This window comes from Nuphar pumila, chromosome 14 (genome assembly GCF_984573655.1).
Source record: "Nuphar pumila chromosome 14, dmNupPumi1.hap1.1, whole genome shotgun sequence".
NCBI lineage: Eukaryota > Viridiplantae > Streptophyta > Magnoliopsida > Nymphaeales > Nymphaeaceae > Nuphar > Nuphar pumila.
In genome coordinates, this window is record NC_143262.1 from 2,041,829 (window position 1) to 2,054,520 (window position 12,692).

Here is a 12,692-nt window from a genome sequence, read left to right on the forward strand (position 1 = left end):
TGTACTAACTAATCCATTTGTGGTGGCTAAAGCCGTTAAAAATTGGAAACCAGCTAGTTAAATTTTTTACACTGTGGGAACACGGGAATTCTTGATAATCTAATAATTCTACTTTTTTTACATTTTTTTTTTAAGGAAATCAAGGGAGAATGGAAACACAAAGGGGGCGTTTGCATGTCACGAAATAGGATGCCGCGGCATCCCCTTCCGTGGATTCCACTGCTGCAGAAATGGAATCGGACCACCCCACAGGAACCGTTTTTGCGGAAAACCCACCTCAAGTATGTAAAATGGCACGCCGTCGAGGGTTTTTCACTGAAACACATTTTCAGCGTTTGTGTTGTCACCGTGAAAACGCACTCCGGTCAATGTGTTTCCACATAAAACAACCCACTTTCCGTGACACAAGCGCCCAAATTGGCGTCGGAGAGAAAATGATAACATGATTAAAAAACAAAACATTCAAAAGTAGAGGCAATTATATTATGACTCAATGAGATTTCGACTTGTATAACCTTGATCAGCTCGTGGATGAAGTCAGGATGTGAACATGATAAAAAAAAAAAAATCAAAACTAAAGGCGATATCATGACTCATGATATCGCGAATTCAAAATTATATTTTTTATTATTTTAAAATTAAAAAATTGTTGGTCTTAATCAAAACTTGGGTCGGACCCAGGTCTGGTATAAAATTTTACAAACTATACGCGAATCCATGTATTAATAGGACCTTAGAATTTGGACCGGAGTCTTAATCGGGTTTTCTTATTTACCACCATACCCGGACCCGTTGACATCTTTATCTGTGGGGCCCGCATCTATGTGGGTCCCATCGCTAGAGGGTGGCCGGATATAAAGGTGAAAATGAAAAAGCTTGGCAGCCCACGTCAAGCCCAAGTCGGTCTTGTCCGCGGGTGAAAACTACGTCAAATGATCGGCGCCGGTCATTTCACAAATACAAACCAAAGCCACCTTTTGCCTTCAGACGTGCCAACTGTCAAGCAAGGCTCCTGCTACCACGCGGCATTTTTATATTTCTTTTCTAATTTTCAAATGACTACTAAATTTATGACCAAACTTTTCCCATTTTTCAAATACCACTCATTCTGAACAAGGATTAAGCAATAACTTTATCCCAAAATGACCAATTTATCCTTTTGAAAGTAGCTAACGCCATTTTAGTTTTAGGTTTTTTTTTTTTGTCTATAAGCAATAAAAAACCACCTCACTTGCTGAGTTCATTTGTGTAAAAACCTTCCTACCAATGGGGGCTCCGCTTGTCTGGTAGGAGCATTTAGTGCCCGTCACCTTGTGTGTGGACGTTGCAAGTTCAAAACCCAATGGTAAATTTGTATAACTGGTAGGGTCAGTCTAACCCCAGCTTGCCTATATATATATATATATATAAAATCTACTCCATTGTCCACTAGGAAGTATGCCCAGCTTCGGCCTTTTGGACAAATAACAAAACATGTTGTCACATAAAAAGCTTTGTTGATCTCGATAATGGTAAACATTTGGCATGTTGCAAAGTTAATATATATATATATAGCATAAGAATAGTAAATAATTTGTATAAGGGTAACATGATAATTTTTAATTCCATAACAGACTAATAACCTGAGATTACGCCATGGGCTGTAGAAAAACGAGGAAGTGGCAAAACTTTGGGGGTCATTTGAAAAAAGATTTTTTAAAGACTATGGATTGGTGGGTATCCTGATTACAAACAAAGGTTTCCGGAGCGTCTTAAGACTTACACCTACACGTCTTGCCCAAAAACGACGTTGACCACGCCTCCAATATCCTTTTGTCTCACCGTGCCCACCACAAATCACCATAACACCCTTACATCTTGAGTCATATTCCCTTGAGGTCCTTCCTCGAACCTACCTCCTCAAGGCAAAGACGCGGATCAAGTTGACATTTTCTTTGTTTATCACAAACACCCTCGAAGAAGCCCCCCTCTTACTTCTTAATCCGTCCTTTGACACGTGAAAATCTTTTGCAATCATGCCCTCCCGTCACAAAATCTCTGAATCTTTGGACGAAATTTCCAACCCTTTGAGATCAACCCCCTCGGCATCTCCTCTATGTGTGTATATATTTTTAATCACAAAGGTTTTGACATTTTCAATCAGTCAATGGATTGTGGGGACTCATTGTTTCGGATTCAGGGACTTATATGGAATTACTTGTCCCCTCCCCAACGAGATATAAATATATACACACATATCCATGTTTGGTAGAGTAGTTGGATATAAGAGGACATTATTGGGAGTCCCAAGTTCCAACCCTTCACAAGTCTTTGCAGCCCTCTACACCCACCACCTTCTCTCTCTCTCTCTGAATTGTCTGTGTTTGTGGTGAGTCTGCACCTGCAACAATGACATGGATGGATGCGTTTGCTAATTGTTTCACTGGTGAAGATGGTAAGGAAGACAAGAAGAAGAACAAGGGGAAGCCTGCGGCACGGAAGGACATGGCTAAGCGGCGGTCCATGCAAAGGAGGGTTCCCAAGCTAAGCGACTCAGGATCCCCGACCTTTGCAGAGGATCTATCCATCTCCTTGGGGTCTAACATCTGCGTCTTTACGACGGGCGAGCTCCGATCGATCACCAACAATTTCTCGTCCAGTTATTTGTTGGGAGAAGGCGGTTTCGGTCCGGTTTACAAAGGATTCATCGATGAGAAGCTGAGGCCTGGTGTTCTGAAACCGCAGACTGTGGCTGTTAAGCTTCTTGATTTGGAAGGTCTTCAGGGTCATAGGGAATGGCTGGTAAGAACAATGATTTCATCCTCCTTATAACTCATCCCTTTGTTGTTTTCGCAGTCTTAACAAGTAACCCAGACAACATTACAGAATAGCATATCTTAGAGATACTAGACAAAGGATTCGTGTTGATCACTTACATGATTATTGGTCATAACCTGATGATTATGAATTACTTTTATTTGATTAGAAGATTCTACTTCAAATCATGGTTCTAATTAGAACTGCCGATCGATTTGCTACAAATTTCATTCAGCAACGTGATTGAAAGATTGTTTCTCTTGTGTTTTTGTGCAGGCAGAAGTGATGTATCTAGGCCAATTGAAACACCCTCATGTGGTCAAATTGATTGGTTACTGCTGCGAGGAGGAGCAAAGGCTGCTGGTTTATGAATTCATGGCACGTGGGAGCCTAGAAAATCATCTCTTCAAAAGTACGGTTATAAAGTTTGACTTTTACTATGCATTCTTATCTGTATTCAAAGTTTCAAACATATATTTTCTTACCAAACAGTTCACCTAACCCTAGAAATTTAACAGCACCACGTTTTCATAGGCTACAAGTAAAGCCCACCTGAGTTATTGTTTTTTCTTTTTTTCTAAACCTTTGCCTTGAAAACGTAGCCTTTGATTTGATTTGGTTTTGGTGACCAATGATGAAAAAGAGGGGCCTTCGACGGATCAGATTGCTTGCTAAGGATATTCGAGTCATTTACCTTTAGAGAGCCATACAGCAGAGCGGCAAAACTGCTGACCCCAACTTAACTTCCAAGATGGAGGGCTGCCCTGATGGATTGATCTTACCAACCTGGACGGCTGTGTCTCTTCCATCAAGGAAAAATCTGACTCTTTTGCAATTATTGACTACTGATAAGCCCAACCCAAAAGTCAAACGTTCATGATATGATGATGCCAGTTGTACAAGATATTTTGAGTTGACAACAAACGTAGCTGGTGGCATAAATCTTTCAGGGCCCCAAGCACAGTGACAAAAGTTAAAACGGCAAAATATCGGCAGTAAAAAACTTTCGAGAATATTTTTTTTTTAAATCTTGCATTTTCTGCAAAATCACCGCAATAAAAAATAGTTAAAAAATATAAAACATGATTTTTTATAAAAATATTTAAAAATAAAAACCACACGGTTTTTCATGATAAATAGCCGTTAAAAACGTAAATATTGAGTTTAAATCACGATATTTATGTCTTCACGAAAAATCATGATATTTTGAACATATTGCGAGAAATTACAGTTGAAAACGTTCAAGTAATTTCTCGCGATATTTGTCACTATTTCTCGCGATATTTCCTTGTTTCTATCGTTTTCATTGTTTGAACTGGAGGGATGTATGACCTTCACTTTTCCTTCCCTTTGATGCATGCAGGATTTTCTATTTCATTGCCATGGGCATCAAGATTGAAAATTGCAGTGGGAGCAGCCAAAGGACTTGCTTTTCTTCACGGGCTGGAGAAGCCGATCATCTACCGAGATTTCAAGGCCTCCAACATTCTCTTGGACCCTGTAAGTTTTTACTACTCCCTTCTTATTCTTCTTCGTCTTCCAGATCTCTGATTTCAAATAGCTAACATAATTTATTCTCCAAAACAGGATTTCACAGCGAAGCTTTCGGACTTTGGACTTGCGAAAGACGGTCCAGAAGGGGAAAATACTCATGTATCAACCCGAGTCATGGGCACACATGGTTATGCAGCACCAGAGTATGTTATGACTGGTAATTCCTCAGAAACTTTCATATATAACTTGGTCGTTGAAGGCACAAGATCTTCCAGGTCTGTTAACTCAATTGTTTACTTTCAGGTCACTTGACTGCAAAGAGTGATGTCTATAGCTTTGGTGTTGTTCTCCTGGAGCTGTTGACTGGACTCAGATCAATGGATAAGAAACGCCCCAGCAGGCAGCAGAACTTGGTAGAGTGGAAGCGGTCATACCTGAATGACAGTCGGAAGCTTAATCGGTTAATGGATCCGAACCTTGATGGGCAATACTCCATCAAAGGAGCACAGAAAGCAGCCGCTTTGGCTTACCAGTGCTTGAATCACAACCCCAAGAACAGGCCTTACATGAGCACAGTAGTGGAAACACTTGAGCCACTTCAAGATTTGAATGACGTACCGATCACCCATTTCGTGTACACGGTGATCCCTACAAACGGGAAGAGCGAAGAGAAAGATGGAAAACCAGCAGCGAAAGAGAATGGACATTCAGATCACACACGAAATGGACAACGCGGACACCGCAATCGTTCACCAATTTCAGTAATGGCAACTAAACCATTGTCAGATGGTTTGCCCTCCAAGCACTCCCCCAGTCCAAGACACAGAAGCAGAGAGCTGCAGTCAAAGCAGTGAAAAGGAAGGCGAAGATGAGAACGTAGATAAGGCATTCATACTCTCAGAATTGTGTGGATACGAGCTTCTTCGTTGTAGGTTATGCATACTCTCAGAATTGTGTGGATACGAGCTTCTTCGTTGTAGGTTATGCGTGCCTTGCCACAAATGGTGGTTTTGAATTGGAGGTCTTAAGAACGCATGACTGAAAATGGAAGACAAACAAAGCCCGTTGTGTATATACAAAAGAATTATAGTGATTTTTTTTTAGGGTACCATGTGTATGGGATTTTACATTTGTTTGTGAATGAGACTATTCAATTTCATTGTTTTAATTTATGTGGAAAGTGTTACAAAAGTTGTTTCATATCACTTCAGGTTGCTCAGAAGCCATCAATAATTGCAAGATCATGATACTCTAAGACATTTCTCCGAACAGATTGTTTTGTTCTCTCAAACACCACAGTCCATAAATAAATGCACAAAACCATGTCATTACACCTCTGGAGATTAGAGGCTTTAACTCAAAGTTTCAATCGTTGGCTAAATAATATGGTTTAATTTTAAAATTTGCTAAATAAAGATTAATTTTGGGCTTATCAGTTTTGGTTCACAACTTCAGAATTTGCCTGTAGTGTGATGCAATTTTTATCAGTTGGAACGCTGCATTCTTACTGAATGAGAAGTTCTAATCTCCTCAGGGTTAATGCTCCCAATGAAGAAGATAGTGCAATAAAACTATGTGGCATGACATAGATGCTTCTGCTAATCCCAGCATCATCAAACAAATCTTGACTGCCTACCTTCTTATATTGATGATTATGCCTACATATGACATTGATATGCAATCACTGTTGAGTTTCTCGCAAGTGAAAGTCAATGGAAGCAATATATATATATATATATATATATATATATATATATATATATATATATATATATATATATATATATATATATATATATCAATGAAAATTAAAGAAACACACAAGATTTACGTGGTTTCCTCAAACTGAGGTACGCCCACGGCGATCGATAGGTCAGTTCCTTTCACTATCTTTAACCAATGATTACAAATACCAAAAGACATAAGTCTTACAAACACACAAAGGTGTAGAGAAATAATAAGAGGAAAGACCTCACAAAAAAGAACAAATGTTCTGAAGGACCAGCCACACAAAACAGTCCCAAAAGAAGTGGAGAAAACACTTCTAGCCCGTAGCACCAAGCAGAAGTGAAAAAAAGAAACCACACATCCAGCTAGCCGAACCACCTCTCCCTAAATAGAAAACGTGATTCGCATTTAATATGGTAATTGAAACGTCGTTGACAATCGCAATACAGCTAAATGGCCAACCATACATCGAGCTAAATTGTCAGCCACAAATCGCTATCCAATAAATTGCCTTTCACCACAAATCGCTATCCAGTGAATTGCCTTTCACCACAAATCGTCATTCAGCTGAAACGCCTTTCAACAAAGTGCTATTCAGCTGAGGCACCAACAAATCACTATTCAGCTAAAGCGTCATCCGACAAATCGCTATTCAGTTGAATACAAAAAAACTGACCTTGAGACAATCAAAGGCCGTGCTTGGGAAACCCCTGCAATAATGAATATGCGCGGTTCCAATGAGCATGCCATAAATTATCAATTAACAAAGGATCTACTTTAGCAAACAGATGGGTCCCACAAAGGAGGGAAACCCAACAATTCTTCCCCTCTTGACTTATGTGGAGGCTTTGACCATTCTTGCCAAGAGTCGACACTTCTCATGCTTGTCCTTAGGCAATGCCTTAGTTATCATATCTGAAGTATTGTCATCAGTGTGAACTTTCTTAAGTTGTAACAATTTATCATTCAAGACATTACGAATCCAATGGTATCTAACATCAATATGTTTTGATCTTGAATGAAAGGAGGAATTCTTGCTCAAGTGAATTGCACTCTAACTATCACAATGAAGAACATACCTTTCTTGTTTTAAGCTCAGCTCTTGTAAGAATTTTTTCGACCATAATAATTCCTTGCTTGCTTCTGTGATGGCGATGAACTCAGCTTCTGTGGTGGAGAGAGCTACACATTTCTGTAATCTCGATTGCCATGCAATTGCTCCCCCTGCAAAAATAATCAAATAACCAGAAGTAAATTTCCTATTATCGACATCACCAACCATATCAGAATCTATGAACCCATAAAAAATATGTTCATTTTTTCCAAAACACAAACTCATCTTAGAAGTACCCTGAAGATACCTCAGAATTCATTTTACTGCTGCCCAGTGTTCTTTTCCCAGATTTGACAGAAATAGACTAACAACCCGAACTGCATGAGCAATATCTGGTCGAGTACAAACCATGACATACATCAAAGAACCAACTGCTGAAGCATAGGGAATTTCCTGCATCTCAATTTTCTTCTTCATCACTTGTAGGACATTGACTTGAGCTAAGTTTGAAATGGCCTACAAGTGAATAATTAACAGGCTTTGCTTTGTTCATATTGAACCTCTTAATAACCTTTTTAATATAATTCTCTTGTGATAACCAGATCAGCCCATGTGATCTGTCATGAACAATTCTCATTACAAGAATTTATCTTGTTGGACCTAAGTCCTTCATGGAAAAAGACTTACTCAGCTCTAACTTCAACTTGCTAATCTTGCTTGTGTATTGACCCACAATCAACATATCATCAACGTAAAGCAAGAGAATAGTGAAGTTACCATCTAAAAATTTCTTCACAAAAACATAATAGTTTGTTGTAGTTCTTGAATACCCATGCTCAGTCATGAAAGAATCAAATTTTCTGTACCATTGTCTCGGTGCTTGCTTCAATCCATACAAGTTCTTCTTTAGTTTCCAAACAACCTGATCCTTACCCTTGTTAATAAAACCTTCAGGTTTCTCCATATAAATTTCTTCTTCTAAGTCACCATATAAAAATGGAGTCTTCACATCAAGCTGCTCAACTTCTAAATTCATACTTGCAGCTATACCAAGAACAGTTTGGATGGAGGACATCTTTACAACTGGTGAGAATATCTCATCGAAATCAACTCCCTTCTTTTGACCAAATTCTTTCACAATAAGTCATACCTTGAATCTAGGTTGAGAGTTGTTCCCATCAATCTTTTGTCTGAAGACTCATTTATTTTTCAAAATCTTCTTTCCTTTAGGTAGTTTCACCAAATCATAGGTGTGATTCTCATGCAATGACTTCATTTCCTCTTTCATTGCCTTAAACCACTCAGTTTTGTTTTCATGCTCTAAAACTTTTTGATAAGTCTCTGGCTCACCTTGGTCTGTTATCATCACATACTCATGTGAAAAGTATTTTCTAGATGGTTGCTTCTCCCTGGTAGATCTCTTTAACGATGACTATAGCGGTGGCTCTTGGGGTAACTATTCCCCCTCAATCTCTGACTCAACATTTTCTTCCTCTATATTATCATGAGATGCTTGTATCTCCTCAATGATATCCTGAATAACAAATGAATCAAGAGGATCTAAGTCAACAAGATCTTCAGTGCTAGACTCAGTTGTTTCAAGCTTATCGATGTCTTCAATTGTCTGATCTTTCAAGAAAGCAACATCTCGGCTTCTGACAACCTTTTTATCAATTGGGTCATACAACCTGTAGCCAAATTATTCATGCCCATAGCTAAGAAATATGCACTGCTTTGCTTTAGGATCAAGCTTGTACCTCTCATCCTTTGAAATATGAACAAAAACTCCACAGTCGAATACTCTCAAATGATCATAGGAGACTTCCTTCCCTGTCCAAACTTTCTCTGGAACATCGCCATTCAATGAAATAGAATGAGACAAATTGATAAGATCAACTGCTGTCCTCATTGTCTCACCCTAAAAAATCTTGGCAATTTAGAATGTGACAACAAACATCTGACTCTCTCAAGAATGGTGCAATTCATTCTCTCTACAACTCCATTCTGTTGAGGTATCTTTTTTTGACTATTTTTTTATGTCTGATGCCATGATTGGTGCAATACTGATCAAATGGCCCAATGTATTCACCACCATTGTTCGAGCGAACATATTTCAACTGTCTACCAGTTTCTCTTTCAACCATGACTTAAAAATGCTTAAATACACCTAAAACTTGATCTTTAGTTTTCAGTGTATAAGCCCAAACTTTTTTAGAGTGATCATCAATAAAAGTAACAAAGTATAGTGCACCACCAAGTGTCTTAACCTTTAAAGGACTACATACATCAGAATGTACCAAATCTAGAACATGAGATTTTTTAGATGCAATATTTCTACAAAATGATACTCTATTTTGTTTACCATGAAAGCAATGAACACATGTTTTCAAAGATGTACCTTTTATCCCCGCTAGAAGCACTTTCTTGAACAGAACTTACAATCCTTTCTCACTCATATGCTCGAGTCTTCTATGCTATAGATCGGTGGACGAGTCATTTTCCACAGCATTCATAACACCCTTGCAAATCTTTTCTTGCATAGTGTAAAGAGAGCAAGTTTTCTTTCCTTTTGCTATCACCAGAGAACCTTTAGATAGCTTCCACCTTTCATCACTGAAATTGTTGTTGTAGCCTTCATCATCCAACTTTTCAACAGAGATTAAATTTAGTTGAATATCTGGTACATGCCTCACATCTTTAAGCAATAATTTGTAGTCAATATTTGTTTTCAAGCAAATGTCACCTATACCAATAATTATGACACATCTTTATTTTCCATTTGAACATTCTCGAAATCACCTTGCAAGTAAGAAGTAAAGAAATCAGCCCGCGAGGTAACATGAAATGAAGCTCCAGAATCAATTACCCAATCCGTCTCTTGTCTAACCAAATTAATGCTAGTATCATCACATATAATCACGAGTTCACCATCTGTGACTGCAGCTGTATCATTTTTCTTTTTCTCTGAATTTTTCTCTTTGTTCTGCTCTTTAAACTTGAGTTTTCTAAACTCCTGTTTCATGTGCCCTTTCTTGTGGCAATAATAGCACTTGACGTCTTTCTTTGAACTCGAGCTTGAACGGCCTCTAGATTTGTCATGGTTGTGTGGAGCCCTACTCTTACTTCTACTTCTCCCCCGATTTTTTATCACAAGTGCCTCAGAGTGAGAAGAAACTGATGATTTTCTTCTTGTCTCTTCATTCAACAGACTGCTGGTAACTTGGCTCATTGTTACCATTCCATCAGGTGCAGAGTTACTGACTGTGACCACCAAGGTTTCCCAACTTTTAGGAAGTGAACTAAGAAGTAACAAGGCTTGCAGCTCATCATCAAAAGTAATTTTCATGGTGGCCAACTGATTCACAATGCTCTTAATCTCATTCAAATGTTTTGCAATAGAAGTACACTCTTTATATTTGAGATTCATAAGCTTTTGAAATAGGAAAGCTTTATTCACTGTCGTCTTTCTATCATAAAGACTTTCCAGTTTGGTTCAAAGACCATGTGCTGAATTTTCAGTAGAGACATGATGAAAAACACTATCATCAATCCATTGCCGAATGAAATCGATAGCTTTTCGGTCTAGCTTTTTCTACTCGTCATCTTTCATTCCTTCTGGTTTGCAGCTATCACCCTCTATGGGTCCATCCAAATCTTTACAAACCAAAAGATCTTCCATTTTTGTTTTTCAAGTCATCCAATTTGTGTCATTCAAACTAATCATACGTCCAACATTGCTTTCCATAATTTTCACACACAAAATACAACGAATCGAAACTGGATTAACCTTGCTTTGATACCAGATGTTGAAAAAAATAGGCTTTCTCACAAGTGAAAGTCAATGGAAGCAATATATATATATATATATATATATATATATATATATATATATATATATATATATATATATATATATATATATATATATATATCAACAGAAATTAAAAACACACACAAGATTTACGTGGTTCCCTCAAACTGAGGTACATCCATGATGACCGATAGGTCAGTTCTTTCCACTATCTTCAACCAGTGATTACAAATACCAAAAGGCATAAGCCTTACAAACACACAAAGGTGTAGAGAAATAACAAGAGAAAAGCAAGCCTAATTGTCATCCTATAAAACTTTTCCTTCAACTGCAATGGCATTCTACGATCGCACAACACTCCAGTTGTACTTTTTCATTTCATCCACCCAACCTTTATCCTATGATTTACATCTCCATCAATTTCTCCATACTTTTGAATGATAGATCTCAAATATTTGAAACAGTCATCCACCGGTATTTCTTGCTCACCAAGCTTCACTACACTCCCATCACTACTTCGTTGCTTACTAAACCGACATTCCATATATTCTGTCTTACTCTTACTCAACTTAAAACCTCTTGCTTTTAATGTCTGTCTCCATAATTCTAACTTAGCATTAACCCCAACTCTAGACTCATCAATCAAAACAATATCATCAGCAAACAACATACACCACGATACATTATCTTGAATTGATCTCGTAGGCTCATCCATCACTATAGCAAATAGGAAAGGGCCTAATGCAGATCCTTGATGTAACCCAACCGTTATAGAAAAATTGGTTGTCACCCCTCCACAAGTGCGGACATTGGTTACTACTCCTTCGTACATATCTTTAATTATACTAATATACTTGAGAGAAACACCTTTCTTCATCATTGTCCACCAGAGAACATCCCTAGGTACTCTATCGTATGCCTTCTCCAAATCAATAAAAACCATATGCAAATCTTTGTTCCTCTCTCTATATCTCTCAATAAGTTGTCTAAGAAGATGTATAGCTTCCATAGTTGATCTTCCAGGTATAAAACCAAATTGATTTTCCAATATCATGACAACCTTCCTCAACTTATACTCAATCACCCTCTCCCAAAGTTTCATAGTATGACTCATGAGTTTTATACCATGATAGTTTGTACAATCTTGTATATCACCCTTATTCTTATATAGAGGCACCAAAGTACTCTTCCTCCACTCATTAGGCATCTTATTGGTCCGCCAAATCTTGTTAAAAAGATTTGTCAACCATTCTAAACCTTTCTCACCCAAGCATTTCCAAGCCTCGATAGGTATACCATCTGGGCCAATTGCCCTTCTTGATTTTATTTTCTTTAAAGCCTCTGGAATTTCTTTCTTTTGAATCTTGCGCATGAAGTCACGATTCATCTCATGAAAAGAAATGAAGAAGTCTCCAAGATCCTGAGTATGACTTTCATTAAATAGCTTATCAAAATAATCTTTCCATCTTTCCTTAATCTCCTCATCTTTGACTAAAACCCTTTGCGTTTCATCTTTGATACATCTAACCATACTCAGGTTCCTCGATTTACTATCTCTCATCTTTGCAAGCCTATAAATATCCTTCTCGCTTTCTTTGATATCCAACTTGTCATAAACCTCCTTATATACCTTATCCCTCGCGTTTCGAACTACTCTTTTAGCTTCCTTCTCTGCTATCATATACTTCTCTAAATTCTCATTATCACGACTCTTAGATTTCTATAACACTCTCTTTTAACCTTAATAGCTAATTTGACATCCTCATTCCACCATGATGTATCCTTACCTAGCGGTGCACCGCCTTTAGA

The 12,692-nt window shown here is 38.0% G+C and overlaps 1 protein-coding gene across 1 annotated transcript; it reads left to right on the top strand.

The window, feature by feature from the left end:
• Positions 1-2,373: 2,373 nt before the first annotated feature.
• Positions 2,374-5,147, top strand: LOC149816044 (serine/threonine-protein kinase RIPK-like). Its single transcript, XM_089987894.1, has 5 exons — positions 2,374-2,781; positions 3,073-3,208; positions 4,160-4,296; positions 4,384-4,507; positions 4,594-5,147. The coding sequence occupies exons 1-5, from the start codon at positions 2,389-2,391 to the stop codon at positions 5,142-5,144; spliced, it is 1,341 nt and encodes a 446-aa protein (XP_089844020.1). The 5' UTR covers positions 2,374-2,388; the 3' UTR covers positions 5,145-5,147.
• Positions 5,148-12,692: the final 7,545 nt, after the last annotated feature.

Bases quoted from the DNA above. Each gene is read 5' to 3' on its own strand.
- LOC149816044 (XM_089987894.1), top strand. From the start codon at position 2,389: ATGACATGGATGGATGCGTTTGCTAATTGTTTCACTGGTGAAGATGGT. The intron at 3,209-4,159 runs GTACGGTTATAA...TGATGCATGCAG, and splicing joins AGAAAATCATCTCTTCAAAA to GATTTTCTATTTCATTGCCA. The intron at 4,297-4,383 runs GTAAGTTTTTAC...TCTCCAAAACAG, and splicing joins CCAACATTCTCTTGGACCCT to GATTTCACAGCGAAGCTTTC.